Source organism: Pelobates fuscus, chromosome 3 (assembly GCF_036172605.1).
Source record: "Pelobates fuscus isolate aPelFus1 chromosome 3, aPelFus1.pri, whole genome shotgun sequence".
Classification (NCBI taxonomy): domain Eukaryota; kingdom Metazoa; phylum Chordata; class Amphibia; order Anura; family Pelobatidae; genus Pelobates; species Pelobates fuscus.
The window spans coordinates 330,385,133-330,401,948 of NC_086319.1; the positions used below are offsets into that span (position 1 = coordinate 330,385,133).

Here is a 16,816-nt window from a genome sequence, read left to right on the forward strand (position 1 = left end):
TTTCCCTTGCCAGAAATTGATTCCTCTTCATATTTCATCTATATATTGTGCTAGCCAAATCACTAGCAAATATTTAGATTTCTTTATAAATCTCCACTAAATTGTGCTGCTTTTCCCTCCTGGCAGACAGACTACTGGCATAAATTGTATCTGTCTGTCTATACTCTGTTCCCAGGCATGAGGAAGTTATCTGAGACTTGTCAAACAGAGGCAGTCCTTAGAGGAAGGTTGCCACCAACGATGGCGTGAAAATGGCACTAAATCTGTTAAGAATGAGGTAAGGATAGCTAAATCTTGATAAAGCTTGACAAAGGTGGGTAAAAACACAAGCACTATAAAGTAAAACTATTAGAATTCTAAAGAATTAGGATAAAAGGTTCTCTTTAAGTCAAGTTTGATTTATACTCATTTGGATGTTTTGAAAACCAGCTGTGTTAAATGGGGATGTGTCAATGACACATGTGCATGTTATATCAGTTTTACCTTGAATGTCTACTCAATAAATAACAAGGATTAACCATTGACAGTTATCACCTTGGGGCTCGGAGAAAAGTCCTCTAGTCTAGGGCTTGTATTTATAATCTATTTATATGCAGGTGTTTTTGCTAACATTCCACACACATACTGACCTGGAGATTTTGCGTAGGAAGCATGGAAGCAAGAGAAGTTGATCAATGCATAGGATGCTAGGAAGAAGTTTGAAATGATGGGTGCAATAGTATTCAGTTCAGCTGAAATACAGAGATAAAACACCAAGCATGTTAGTGAATGATTTTTTTTTTTTCTAACTTCAATAATCCAATATTAGCACACAGTCTTTAATTTTCCATAGGGGAAATGATGCTACTTTGCAATAAATATTAATAATGAATGAAGAACTGAAAACAATAATGGAAAAAATGATGCTAATATGCATCTCCCACGGTGATTCTCTCTGCCCTACGCTATGCAGCTTGCTCGTGACTGTTTTGTTGCAAGAGAACCCACAAGTGTCCCCCGCAAGTGATCTCTAGCATAGGCATGCACACGGGGTGTGCCAGGTGTGCCCAGGAGACCTCAGGCACACCCTAATTTGCCCGCTACACCAGCCGCAGGGAGATCAGAAGATTTTCTTGACCAGTATCAGTGCTCCCTTTTTGTTGTGAGGGAGCTCTCTGGGTGTCTCTAACGCTGCCAGTGTGTTTAAAAAAACAAACAACCCCCCCCCCCCCAACAAAAAAAATGAATACCTGCCCCACCCTGAAGGAGTGGTGAGGAGGTGTGAGGAGCAATGGCATGTCCTTGAGATAATTTAGACAGCTAGATGGGTGCCAAATACATTGTGAGGTCAGGGGTCTCTGTGTGCAAATATGTTTGTATGGGTCACCATGTGTGTCAGGGAGTGTGTATCAACATGTATGCATGAGTCACTGTGTGTGTCATTGAGTGTGTAGGGGGTCACTGAGCAAAACACTTTTTTTTTTTTTTTTAAACAATTCTAATATGCACTCAACAACACAAAACACACTTAGCTACATATATATATATATATATATATATATATATTTATGTGTGTGTTATTGTATATCTGTGTTTGTAATGGTTGAGCTGTGAGTGTTTCTGTATGACTAAGTGAATGTGAGAACTTGAGCATATATGAAGTTGAGTGTATGCCTCTAAATGAGTCCAGTTTTTGCAGGAGGGCCCAGGCCTCTTAATCTGGCTCTGCACATTGCTTCCCTGCAACCCATACCAGCCCGTTCCAGAGACTTGCCTAGAAAAACAGCTTTTCTGCAAGTTACATATTAGAACCTATTTAGAGCTGCGGCACCCTAGGTTCTACTTAAAGCGGCACTGTCATGCCGAACTTGCCTTTCTTTCATCGATTCCTCTTCTCTCCCTCTGTCAGGATCTGTTCTTCATTTCTTCCTATCTGTTCTAGTTTTCTTTAAAACATAAGACAAAGTAGGGATTACTTTGTCTTATGCAGGTTTCCTATGCCTGACCATCTTGACCAGCGGAGGAACAAAGTGTGCTCCATTTCCTGTGGTCAAAGCAATTTTCCCAAAATTCTCATCTTTCCTCCGTGATCTCGTGATGCTTCCTGTCAGTATTTCCGAACGTCCCGTCACCTAGACAGATCACCAGCAAAACTATCAAATTTCATCCTAACAGGGGCATGTCTAGTAAACAGTGAGCAGCCTGTGGCTGCTCACTGTTTAAAAAACAAACAAAAAAAAACCTAGTGTCCCCCCTCCCGAGCCCCCACCTGTACTGCGCGAGTGGGGCTATTAAATGTTCGGGAATGTTCGGGAATACTGACAGGAAGCATCGCGAGATCACGGAGGAAAGGTGAGAATTGTGGAAAATTGCTTTGATCACCGGAAACGAAGCACACTTTGCTCCTCCGCTGGTCAAAGCTGGTCATGTGTAGGAAACCTCCATTAGACAAAGTAGTCTCTACTTTGTCTTATGTTTTAAAGAAAACTAGAGCAGACAGGAAGAAATGAACAGATCCTGACAGAGGGAGAGAAGAAGAATCAATTGGGGAAAGCCAAGTTCGGCATGACAGTGCCGCTTTAAGCCCTTTGTGAAGTGTAAATCACATGGCCAGTGATTCAAGAATGAAAGGCACAAATGATTTCAGTGTCTTTCCTTAAAATAATACAAAATTCTAAATATACTGACCAATTAGAATAAATGCAAGTGCGATGACAAAAGTAAGAACATATCCTCTGATTGGTTCATTGTTTTTCCCATGTCCTTTGGCAAAAAAGTGAAGTGCTGTGTAGATGTTATCCTTGCAGAGAGCCTGTGGGGAAATCAATACACACACTTAACTTATTTCTTTGTAATAAAAATGTTCCAATACACTAAACGACCTTTCAGAACTCCATGATTCATTGTCTGCAACTGATTACAAAAAGGCTGCCATCATAACTCGCATTACATTTTATGTGTATAGCCGTATAATATTTAACCAGATAATCATCAAGCCAGAGTCTTTTAGAGGACGAAGTATAAAACTATTATCTTAAATTCTTCGGTTGTTGAAAATGAAGGCAGCTTAGAACAGCTGTTTCGACTTAGAGCACTAGTTAGTAGCTTAACATTAACCTTTTAAGGGTTATGTACTAAAGTTTGAGATTGGCCAAATACCTCAGGGATTGATCAGGAATGGACTCAAACTATTAAAAAATTATGCCCTGGCTTAAAATTTTTTTAGAGAGCCCCATTGGGTTGATAGATGGGGGTAAAAATGAATTAAGGTTCCATAAAATGAGCATTCTCATCTATATGTCTTACTACACTTAAACATAAGTTATAAAGATCTATAAATCCAAAGATATTAGAGCACTTGGGGAAAAATACAGCACTATGGGATCCTGTACAGGTCTAAGGGATACCATGACCACCAGAACAGATTTTATAACCTATATACATTCCAGTGATTTAGACGTTGTTATGAAGCATCTACAAGAATGCGCTGATGGCTTCAAAACCAGCACTGTTACCTTAAGGATTGGGATAACCAAACTTTGCCCCCCAGCGGTTTAGGACTGCGAGCTCAGCCAGCCTGCATACGCACTTAGCATCATAAAGGGGAATGCCAAATCCACCTCAAGTTGCTTATTTTGTCTACACCTGCATATCATGTAAAGGGAACTCTTGGCACACTCTACAATAAAGTACCTGGAGATATTACTTTCAATGGTCACTGTATTGAATTACAAGTGGTAGAGATAGTTTTAAAAGAAGGTTGCAATACCTGAAATACTTTGGGTGCACTGACAAGGGAAGCCAGGGCGGAGGAAAGTGTGGCTGAGAAGATTCCTGCAATGATGAGAGGACCAAATCCTGACACCATACTCATCACCTAGAGAAACAAAAGAAAGCTGTAACTTCTATACTAAATCACACAAATATCTGGGGGACGGGGAAGGATGGAGTACCCTAACTTAACAGTGTATAACTGACAAAGTTATTGCATGAGGGCTATCACCTTTAAATTAATCTGATTACTATAAAAATCAGCATTATCCCCAATTATTTCATGGTAGCCATCTCCAATGGGATAAAATGCTCCTCTATTCATTATCGAAGAACCTGTGGTGTGTTGAGAATCAACATGAACATCTATGCTAAAATGGACAGATCTAACGAACAGCTGCGAATAAGCAGAGTTAAATTTTTCAGCTGATCTTTAATTGAACACTGGTATGGCTATGATAAACATTGGTATGGCTAGGGATACTATAAGGGACATAAAAGATAGGTAGATAGACAGACAGCTGGTAGGACAGACGGGGTCAGACAAATGGCTAGATGCGATAATTTCTCTAGAATTGCTCCAGAGGGCCATAGCCAAATACAGAGATACTACAGCTCAACTTATAATAAACTATTAAAATGAATATATATATATATATATATATTTATTTTTTTTTGTTCCAACTAAAGGTGACTGATACAGAATGATTAAGCAGGGGACAACAAAGGCCATCATCATTATCCATGTCTTAACAGTTTAATCATGGGTTATTCAGTAACCTTACGCCCTAGTATTGGTGTTATGTAATTTGAAATACCTGTGGGCATTGGTTCATTCCGTTTTATTTCCATGTCAATACTTACCTGAAAGTTATTCATCAATCCAAAGGCACATTTTTCAGTTTCGCATCTAGAAAAATCATATCCAAGCGAGCAAGCGGCAGATGCATTGCAGCTCATTGCAGATGTGATTGTATCATTGATGCTCCCAGTTGCATCACGCACTACGGATGCGGCTAAGGAGAAATTAATGCACTGTGAGACTCCATTCGTATGTTGAGTTTTGCCAAACTTTATGCTTGAAACTGTAAGCTATACTTAGAAATTCAACAGCGTTTTGCTACTTTTAATCATTTAAGTGTGAAGGAGTGTGTCAAAATAAAAAAATTATGTGATCTTTCAGTACAATTCTTGGGTACGTGTTTTTTGTGTTTTTTTTGCCGTCAGCATGGGGAAAGAATACAGAGAAGAGAAGTTAAACAATGTTTCCACTTCTCTTCTTCATTTGCAATGTGTGCCCTTGCCGTGCCAGGACTGAACTGGATTATGATATCATTAGTTAAGTCTCTAATATATATTTTTTTTCTTTAAGATGAATTTAAATGAAAATTTTTAAATCATATGAAAAAGGTTTACACGAGTTAAGGGGACGAGTTTTCCAACACAACCTTTTCTTAATGAAGTGGTCTATAAGTATAGATCATGCCACTGCAGTTTAACTGCTCAATTCTCTGCCATTTAGGGGTTAAATCACTTTCGTTATGCATCCCTGGTAAAACCTCCCCTAAAATATCCATATGCTGAGCCCCCAGGCCACCACACTGCAAGGGGCGATGCCTATCTTGCCTATTACACAAACATTTTAAGGGAATGTCAGTGTAAAATGAGAATATTATATAAATAAATAATTTCATCTCAAACATGAGATTTGCTTTAATGTTATAGGCAGTCATATGCCAGTTTCTTCATTTAACTAGCATAGAACTGTATGTCTCTGCTTATCACAGGTTAAACCTAACAGAGCTTTCATGTTCACACAATGGTCCTGCTAACCATTTTTTCGCCATTTAGTTATAAATTAAACATGACATTTTTACAAATGTTTTCATATTTACCTGCACAAATAGCAACTGCAAGATAGGCAATAGTTGTGATGAATATAGCTAACATGGTTCCTTTCGGAATGGCCCCTTGCGGATCCTTAAAAAGATAAAATTTAATGTCACACCTTTTTTGTTTAGACAAAATTATCCTGTTCAAGAATTAAATCCTTTGGGATCAACGTTATGCAAATAGTAAATGTGACAGTCCTGAAATGCCAGTGGTCCTGAAGGAGTTAGAATAAACCAGGCACTTTTATAAATTTCTTTATTTAACAGTGCCACCATTCAGACCTCTTTATCTTTATATTTGCAGTCTTGTACACATCTTAACACTGACTTCCTAGGTCATATCCTGAATAATCAGACTGAACAGAGTGAGTTAGAAGTAAATAGGGTTTCAAATAGTGATGTCCCGAACGGTTCGCAGGCGAATAGTTCCTGGCGAACATAGCTTGTTCGCGTTCGCCACGGATGGCGAACATATGCGATGTTCGGTCCGTCCCCTATTCGTCATCATTGAGTAAACTTTGACCCTGTACCTCACAGTCAGCAGACACAATCCAGCCAATCAGCAGCAGACTCTCCCTCCCAGACCTCCCACCTCCTATACAGCATACAATTTAGATTAATTCTGAAGCTGCATTTTTTTTTATTATTATTATTTTTTTGACAGAAGTGTTATATTTGAGCATGCTAGGCTGACCGTGCGTATATCATGGCTAGTTGCACTGAGGGTGTGAGAATATAGCAGTACATTGTTGTGAAAGATGGCTGTCATGTTTAGGGTGTAGATTGCACGTTATCAACTGTGTATTTATATCAGCAGCTCCACCACTAGTTATAAATCAAGTGTGAGTCGCCCCATGAGATGAGACTAGTGAATAACATAATACATGAACGGTTAAGGTAAAGGCATGTAAGGAATTAGGACAATAAACTCTTTAGGAGGTGAAATAATGACATGTTTAAACGCTTGCTACTTTACGATTAGTTAATGTGCAGAGAGCAGTTCATGTGATCAAAGGCATGGTGTGGAGAATCGGCTATAGTGGGACATGCTTGGCAGGCTGCTGTTTACTGCTTGTGGCTCATCCGATCCCTTCTGGGCGCCAGGTGCAGAGCCTGGGAGTCCCTGATACCTGGAACAACAAAGGCAAGTCTCTGGCTGAGTGCCGGGTTCATGGCTTGAGGTGGTGGAAGCTTGTTTTGTCGGGTGGTCGGATCTGTCCCGGTGGTGCTTCACGTCCGGTGCTGGATTGTGGTGGCTTAAGATGGAAGCGAGTGCTTGACGTGGGGCAGGCTCTGCATTTCTGTTTGTGCCTCCGGTCCCGTCTTCGACGCCTTTTGCGTTGGTGGCTTTTAATGGGGACTGCTTCGCTTAGCTGTGGTGGAGCTTGTTGGGGCTTCCTGCTTGTTATTTGCTTCCAAAATTGATTAAAGAGTCTGTCCAGCTTAGACTCAATATCCTGCCATGCTTTGCTGGTACCAGGAGGACACGCGGCTGCTGGGTCGCAGATGAGTATGTCAGCCTGGGCGGCTGTGCTCTGTGCATCCATTATCTACAGACAGCCTCTCGGGGTGGACCGGGATAACCCCCACCGGTCCGAGGGGGGGGGGGGGGGTAACGGAGCCCCTGCCGGGAAGTAGCTGCTCCTGGGGAGATCGGGAGATCGGCTGCCTCTCCCGCCCGGTGAGCACCAGGCCACACTTGCCACGCGGAGGTAGGTAAGACTCTGTCGAGTTGCTGACCGCTATTAAGCATGTCGGGTCAGTCAGGTAGGAGCAACATTGCTGGGTCATCCCCTTCTGGGGTGAAATTCGCTTGTTGATAGCTGCTTAAAGTGAGATATTGAGGGAGCTCACACGAAGTGCGTCTTTCCTCCATGACAGCTAGGCCCCGCCCCCCGGAAGCTGCATTCTTAGTGAGAGGAGGAACAGTGTAGCTGCTGCTGATTTAATAGGGAAATCGATAGCTAGGCTAGTGTATTCAGTGTCCACTACAGTCCTGAAGGACTCATCTGATCTCTGCTGTAAGGACAGCACCCCAAAAAGCCCTTTTTAGGGCTAGAACATCAGTCTGCTTTTTTTTTCCTGTGTAATATAATTGCAGTTGCCTGCCTGCCAGTGTGTGTGTCAGGCTCACAGCGTATACTGTGCCCACTTGCCCAGTGCCACCACTCATACCTGGTGTCAAAATAGCTTGAATTTAAAAAAAACAACTTTTTTGACTGTAATATAATAGCAGTCAGTTTCCTTCACACGTGTGCGTTTCAGGGTCTGCCAGGGCACAGTGTCACACCAGTGCAACTCATATCTGGTGTAACAGTAGTGTACATTTAAAAAAAAAATACAGGGGGCTTGTTGTCACCGTTCGGGGACCCTTGGTGTTGTATGTGGCTGTGTGGAGGAAGAGACCTTCAATGACATCAGTGAGGACAAGGAACGGGACATGGCTAGCTTGGTATCCAACCTTGTGCCCTTGTGCAAATGGGGAGTTTGCACTTGTGCAAATGGACTGTTTGCGGTTGTTTGCGGTGCGTTAAACGGGGAGTTTGGTCTGTCACTGTGGAGTTTGGTTTGTCACTACCTGATCGATACAACATCATACCTGATGTTTTAAAGCACGTTATTCCAAACAATTTAGGAATGTTAGGTGATTTATGCCCTTTATGGATTAAAACCAGACTCTGCATCAACTATGTAATTTTCCATGGGAGTTTTGCCATGGATCCCCCTCCGGCATGCCACAGTCCAGGTGTTAGTCCCCTTGAAACAACTTTTCCATCACTATTGTGGCCAGAAAGAGTCCCTGTGGGTTTTAAAATTTGCCTGCCTATTGAAGTCTATGGCGGTTCGCCCGTTCGCGAACATTTGCGGAAGTTCGCGTTCTCCGTTCGCGAACGGAAAATTTTATGTTTGCGACATCACTAGTTTTAAATCTTTTTATCCTTTGTGGCACACATCATGTTGGGTTAGTTAAGAGCTCTCACCAATAAGTCCATGTCCACCAAGGCAGCCCTGGTGTATGAACAAGCAGAGCTCAGGAACAAGTTAAAATACTAAAAGTTTTACTGTAAAAATAATCATTTTGCAGTGTCTACTCTGTGATAATTAGATGGTATTTACATGCAGTTACATCCAGAATATGTATCTTACAATAGGCCTCGATTCCCTTCATAGAAATTAATCTCTATTAACAGAATGCATGTATTAACAGAATTCCTATAAAAAACATTTGAGGAACAAATAGTAATGTTAATTTAATTGCTCTGTTTTATTTTCTCTCTCAACTTTAACGACATATCCCAATACAAGCAACGCTTGTAAAAACCTATTATGTCAAAATACACAATAAAGCAAATTTGTTTTAATAGTTAAAGGAAACTCACAGTTTTCATTATTACTGAAAATAAAAGATTGCATGTAATTTAGCCCTGCAGAGTATTATTTTGTAATGCATACACGTTAATAATGCTTTAGAGTGAATGTTTAGACTTGTCCTTGCTCCGTAGGGTCAGCCATCTTTAGCCCACTTTGGTCAGAAGTTCTACTCATCCACAAGACAATGCAATAATTGAAGACCAAACCAAAATCACAAAGTACATTTTTGAGATGTCCAGTCCTTGTGCATGATATTGGTATTTGTGAACGCAAGCAAAATCTAGATCATCACCACCTTTTTAATTGGATAAGCTGCACTGACCAAAGAGGTATAGTGATGGCCCGATCTTAGAGAGCAACGGTAAGCAATGCATCGAAAACATATTTATATTTTACAGTTAATAAGATTGGGCCCATATCATATTATGTTTAGCACAAGCATAAAGTGACAACATTTTGTCCAACTAAGGCCTTTGTCAAGTCACGTTGTTGGCTGAAATGTTGTCACTTTTAATATCTGCCCTGTAATAAGACTTCATGAGTGCCTGGACCTTTTATCCAATTACACAGTGTCGCTTTGAGGTTTGCCAACCCTTAGGTCGGTTGCACCTACTTTTCTCTCTGACATATTACAGGAACCAATAGTGCCTTGTTTGACTATATGTAAGTTATGATTAGCACAGACATGTTTTGTGTGATGTACATACCATCAAATCTCCAGAGATGTTAGCTCCAGCAAGAATTCCAGTAGCTGCAGGGAAGAAAATAGCAAACACAGAGAAGAAACCTTCTCCGTTGCGGAAAGCTGGACCAAAATTTTCAGCGAATATTACAGCTGCAATGGGTAAACGAGTTATTATGTCAGAAGGGGTTGTAAGACATACAGACAGACAGAAAAAGAGACAGATTGGTAGAGTTTGTCATTTAGCTGCAGTGTGTATAGGTGTGTGCAACAAGTGTCCCCAGGTACACCCTTTTAGATCCCTTCCTGTACTTTAGAATACTTTTTAAGTCAAATATTTCTCATAATTAAAATGCCAAAAAATGTATATAAGGGAATTTTATAGCGTTAGCAATACAAATGTGTCCTAGTCACTGTTTAGGTGACCAGTCCCCCATAAGGATTAAAAAACAAGTTTACTGGCCTTTTCTCCCACCCTGCACTGCTCTCTCCGCAGTTGGCCCCGGATTCTTGGATGAGATCATTAATCTTGTTCCATAGGAAAGCACTGGGAGGCTGCAGCAATCAGGGGTCTCTCTGAGACCATCTGATTGAAATAGCCGAATTTTACTCGGCTATTTCGTCCGAAGTGTCTCTTTTGGCTGTCAGTATGAAGAAAAACAAAAAAGACACTGCTGGTGTTCTCATAGACCACTTAACAGGCTTTGATATGCCTTCAAAATCAATTTTCTATAATTTTTACCAGTAATAGTTTTTTCCTCTCATCACCGTGAAAATGTCATCTATAAATCAATGTGCATTAATGAATAGGGCCCTTGACACTGTTCTGCTGGCTTTTTAAAACGGTTTCAGCCGTGTTTACAGGTTAATTTGTGATATGAAATAATAAATTGACTTTTCTGTTAGATGACGACATAACCCCTTTAGCTGAGGGTGCCTATAAAAAAAATTATTCTCCAGGGCTGCATTAAATTTATTACTGCCTTGTGTGATATGTTCTAAGTGGCCCTAGTTTTAATAGGAATCTGGGCACTTTTCTTTATGGCGCATATTTTTAAAGGGAAACTAATGAAAAGCTGTCATGGGCACATAAATAATTTATATTTCCCCACAGTAGCTGTAAAAACGTATTATAATAAAATCTGGTACAGTAATAAATGTATTGTTCTTGTTAATGTAGATGCAGATATGAGGAGTTTCTTTGCCTCCCCGAAAATTTGTGATGTACGAGTTCCAAATATAAAGCATGAATTTGAAAAAATACGTTGTAAATTAAAGATGAAAAAGAGACAAAAAATATGTGCCAAAGTTGCAATATTAGATGGAAAAAATATCTAAATAATGCAAATATTACAGATATTTGCACTCCTTAAAGGGATACAATAGTTACTTTGTCATCTATATAGCCAGGGCCAGATTAAGAGCCCAGTGGGCCTGGTGCTGACAATTATGACGGGCCCAATTACAGAATCATATCGACCAAAAACAGTAAAACACTCCCAAGCGTTACGTATCTGATGGAGATGGTGCTGGAGAGAAAGAAAAAAGCAGCTATAAGAAAACACATACCCTAGGCTAATCTCTCTCTAATTTATGTTTTCATCTTTCAAGTAAATCCATAACCCCTAACAGCAGTGTCCAGTCAAGCAGGAAGTCAATGGGCATGGTAAAAGGGTGTGCCACTGACACAAATCACGTAACCTGCCAAAAGGGGCGAACATGCCCAAAAAGAGGACATGTCTGCACAAAGAATTAGAAGGCCAACCTGGCATGAATGCATGTCAGGCTGCCTGCCAGTCATGCCGCTGGCCAACTAAGGGCATACTATGCAGACAGCACCCTGAGCTTGGCATAAATGCATCTAATGATGCGTTCACTCAACGCTTTCTAAGGACTGTCCCCTAGCACTCGCTGGTCCACTTGTCTCCTTACCTTCTTACTAGCAGGCAGAAGCTCCTGGTATATAGTCTAGGACAGAGAAAAGCTGTATGTAGTGAGTGTAGAAGAAAGGGAACATGCCATAGTGTTAGAGAGACCAACGTCAGCATTACCTTAAAGGATCACTATAGGGTCAGGAACACATAGTGTGACCCTATAGTGTTAACACCACCATCTAGCCCCCCTGGGCCCATCATGCCTCCATAAATATAGCAAAATCTTACTATATTCAAGCCTGAAGCTGTAACTCTGCATGCTGTTTGCCTCAGAGAAAAGCAGTCTGCTGACATCATTAGAAGTGGTGGCCTGATCCAATCACAGTGCTTCCCCATAGGATTGGCTGAGACTGACAAATAGACAGATCAGGGGCAGAGCCAGCATGATTCAAACACAGCCCTGGCCAATCAGCATCTCCTTAGAGAGATGAATTGAATTAATGAATCTCTATGAGGAAAGTTCAGTGTCTGCATGCAGAGGGAGGAGACACTGAATGTTTGGATGCATTTTAGGCAGCCATGACCCAGGAAGGATCTCTAACAGCCATCTGAGGAGTGGCCAGTGAAGTTATCACTAGGCTGTAATGTAAAGACTGCATTTTCTCTGAAAAGACAGTGTTTACAGCAAAAAGCCTGACTGTAATGATTCTACTCACCAGAACAAATTCAATAAGCTGCAGTTGTTCTGGTGACTATAGTGTCCCTTTAACTATATTCACTGTCAGCCAGTCCACACAAGATTTATTTCCATACATCCCTCTTAAGTTTCCATACTTAAGTAAGAGTATGTGAAAAGTAGTTAGGGTTGCCGCCTTTCTTGGAAAAAACATACCGGCCTTACTAATTTGCATAATTAAATATGTATGGGTGACATCACATGATGTAAATCACAAGGAGTGACATAAGAGAAAATGCTGTAAAATCACCAAAAAACTACTTAGTTTGATTCTGCTGTATAGATGGATTCCTCCCAGTGCCCCCCATGTCTCCCATTGCCCTCATGACTCAGTGCCCCCATGTGTTGATTACTCCAGGTCTCAGTGTTCCTATGTATCAGTGTCTCATTGCCCCATGTCTCCCAGTGTCCCCTAGTGTTGTGTCCCCAGGTCTCCCAGTGAACCCATGTATCCCAGGGTCCCCATGTCACTAGGACACTAGGAAGATGGGGAGACCTGGGGACACGGGGAGACCTAGGGACATGGAGACACCAGTGACACTGGGAGACTAGGGGACTCTGGCTGGGACACATGGGGACATTGGGAAAATAGGGGACACTTGAAGACATGGGGACGCAGACACCAGGGACACAGACACTAGAGACACTGGCTGGGGGACATGGGGACATTGAGACATGGGGACACTGAGACACCATAGCCACAGACATTAGGGACACTAGCTTGGAGACATGGGGACATTGTGACACTTGAGGCACTGAGAGACATGGAGGCACTAGGAGACATGAGACAGTGAGACACTGGCAGACTGGGGCACTGGGAGACTAGGGTGCACTGAGACACCAGGGACACTAGCTTGGAGACATTGAGACACTTGAGGCACTCGGAGACATGGAGGCACTAGGAGACATGGAGACACTGGCAGACTGGGGGCACTGGGAGACTAGGGGTCACTGGGAGACTAGGGACACTGTGTACCCATGTGTCTGTGTCATAATGTCTCCCAGTGTCCCTTAGTGCCTCAGTGTATGTCTCCTTGCAGCCTTTCCCCCCATTCCTTACTTCGCTGAGCTGTAGGCTGTCTCTGCAGGGTGGGTGTTGCTGTCTGGACTCTCTGTAGCTGCACCCCTGCAGATCAGTGAGTAGAGATAGGCAGGGAGGGATATGCTGGAACTTCCTATCCCTGCCTGTCTCCACATACAGCACTATTGGCCAGTGCTGGTATTGCAGATTAATCTCTTGTTTATACTGAGAAAAATACCAGCATTTGTATTGCCAGTATCACTGCAATATTGGCACCAGCCAGGCAGCCTCAAATACTGGCTGTGCCAATAAAATAAAAAAAAGGTGGAATCCCTAAGAGTAGTGTGTGTGTGTGAAAAAAAAAATGTAAAAAAAAAAAAATGTTTTTTTTGTTTTTTTTTAAATCAATGGGCCTATTCCATGGGCCTGGGCCTGGAGCTGCAGCTCCATCAGCCCCTATGTTAATCCGGCCCTGTATATAGCGCCAACAAATTCCGTAGCGCTTTACAATATTATAGGAGGGGGAGATTCAACAATAAATGATGAGACAATTACAAAAACATACAGGAACAATAGGTTGATGATGACCCTGCTCAAACGAACTTGTATGTTTTGGATATTGTTCCAAAAGAAGAAGAAAAAATTATTATTCACAAAACAATGAACTACAGTGAACTAAATGCCGAAATTGCTAATAATTGATTTGTAAAAGTTTGCAATTTGGGCATTCAGTTCATCACAATTCACTTCTGACTAAATAAATAACACTGAAGATGATTTAACTGGTTTAACAATGTCATACTGGAATATTTACTAAGCTCCTAAATGTGGTGAACTGAAATGTGAATTGAAAAATAGTAGCCAAACTGTGCCTCTAGTTGGATTTGGGGATGTTTGGCTTAATTCTGCCATTCAGGTTTAAATTTGCTACAACATGCTATTATTCTAATATTTTTGCAAGACCTAAACAGGATAATTTACTAATGCATTAACTGTGAGAAATTCAAAGGGAATTTGCGATTTTAGGTCAAAGTAGATTAAATGAAAACGTAGCAGGTGGCCTAGGGAATTTAAATGGCTACAACAAAAATTGTTGAGGATGAAATTGCATATATTTGAAACCCTATTGAGGACATCAGGCTATCTTCCACTCGTCAACTATAATTTATTAGTATATTTAAGAAAACAGGTAGCCAGTTTCAGCTGATTTTTATGCACTTAACACATTTTGTATATTTTTTTATTGAGATTAACATACATATTATGTTGTGGGAGTGTGTCTAAATACTTAAAGTGACATTACAATAAAATAAATAAAAAAAAAAAGCTTTTTTAATCGATATGTTCCTTAAACTAATTAGGAAAATCCATATCCTATTAAACAAATAAAATGGATAAACTCAATTAAACTAACCTTCATTTCAGTTCTAGGAGAGTCTCTTAACTGTAGTTTTGATCCAACTCTGGTGAAGTTATCATTACTAATGACTTGCGTCCAATGACATACTTACTAATGACTTGCGTCCAATGAGATACTTCTTAAAGGAAGCATTTGGGACACAAGAATGCTTTACATAGAGAAGCAGTGTGTTTCAAAGGCAAGTGAGACATGAAATCCTATTGCTGTCTGCAGGGCCGGTGCTAGGATTTTTGACTACACAGGCGAAGATGCATTTTGACGCCCCACCCCACGCCTCCCCCCCAAAAATAAACAATCTTCACCTCTGTGTCTCGTAGCCCCCTTTTGAATTTCTTACCCCCATTAGTGTTGCATATGCAACCTCTTCAATGTCTTACCCCTTTGGCCCCTTTGTGCCCTTTAGTGTGTCTCTTACAACCCCTCTTATGTATTTCTTACTTTCCCGCCAGCCCCTTTCTGTCTCTTTCTTCCCCCCAGCCCCTATCTATCTCTCTTTTTCTCCCACATAGACATGGATACAGGCAAAAATACATACATGCACAAATACACAAACATACAGACACACAACCATACAAGCACACAGACATAATTATTCAGGCACACAGTCACAAAGATATACAGACACACAGTCATAAAAGGCACACAATCAAACAAACACAGTCATGCAATCTACACATACCGGTACATTGTCGTGCAAACACAGACATACATTCATACAGACAAAGGCACACACAGAAATACAGACACCGACATAAAGAAACAGAGAGGCATATAGAGACATACATACACAATGATACAGACAGACATACATACACAATGATACAGACAGACATACACACACACTGACAGACAGACATATACACACACACTGACAGACAGATATACACACACACTGACAGACAGATATACACACACACACTGACAGACAGACACACACACACACTGACAGACATATACACTCACACACACACACACTGACAGACAGGCACACACACACTGACTGACAGACAGACAGACACACACTGACTGACAGACAGACAGACACACACTGACAGACAGACATACACACACACTGACAGACAGACATACACACACTGACAGACAGACATACACACACTGACAGACAGACATACCCACACTGATAGACAGACACATACACTGACAGACAGACATACACACACTGACAGACAGACATACACACACTGACAGACAGACAGACATACACACACTGACAGACAGACATACACACACTGACAGACAGGTTCAGGAGGGTGGCTTACCTGGGATCAAAAGTGCTGCCTGAGGTAGTTGGGAGTTGGAGGAGCTGGTTTGCGCTCGGCCACGCTACAAGAAGTGACCGGCAGGAGAGGGGAGCTGTGCGCTTCCCTCCTGCCGGTCACCCGGACTTTTGCGCCCCCGGGCCGGTGCGCCCTAAGGCGGCCGCCTGAGCCGCCTTATGGACGCGCCGGCCCTGGCTGTCTGCAGGGAAGCAGTATGGCCAGGATAAATTACGTTTTTGTCTTTTTTTGCCTTGGGCTCCTGCTCCAGGTTCTTTGAAACCTCTGATCTAGACATTTCCTTATCACTTTCAATGTTGGTCTCTACCACTTCTCACTGTAAGCTAGCAACAGCCCCGATTTAATATTGTTGGATAAGCTTCCAAAACAATTTAATATTTTTGGATAAATGTTTAAAATTATTTTTTGAAATATTACATTCTTAAAAATACATCATTTATATAAGATAAATCAATATATCCAAAAATATCAAAATATTACAAAATTTTAATATTTTTCAGAATGTGAAATCGTTTGAAATTTTTATCCAGAAATATTAAATCATTTGGGAATCTTATCCAACAATATGAAATCTAGGTTATAGTAAGAGTAAGAACCAAGGCAGTAAATGTCAACCTCTCACTAATCCCTATGTCTGCTGTATATTTAATATCTACCTTTTTTTAAAATGGTCACTCCAGACCCCTAAAGTGCTTTAGCTAGCTGAAAAGCTCTATGTGTATAGAGTGTGTCCTCTTTTTTTCATTTTTCAAAATGTGCAGATTTCAATAG

General features: G+C 41.2%; 1 protein-coding gene across 4 annotated transcripts in view; it reads right to left on the bottom strand.

Moving 5' to 3' along the window:
- SLC12A1 (solute carrier family 12 member 1) overlaps positions 1–16,816 on the bottom strand; it is a 118,803-nt gene that overhangs the window by 60,940 nt on the left and 41,047 nt on the right. For all 4 annotated transcript variants that reach the window (XM_063449029.1, XM_063449027.1, XM_063449028.1 and 1 more), the window contains exons 9-14: positions 9,722–9,849; positions 5,646–5,730; positions 4,615–4,766; positions 3,749–3,856; positions 2,668–2,791; positions 630–731 (exon numbers count right to left, since the gene is read on the bottom strand). In XM_063449029.1, the coding sequence (XP_063305099.1) occupies positions 630–731; positions 2,668–2,791; positions 3,749–3,856; positions 4,615–4,766; positions 5,646–5,730; positions 9,722–9,849 (699 nt within the window). The remainder of the gene's footprint in view (positions 1–629; positions 732–2,667; positions 2,792–3,748; positions 3,857–4,614; positions 4,767–5,645; positions 5,731–9,721; positions 9,850–16,816) is intronic.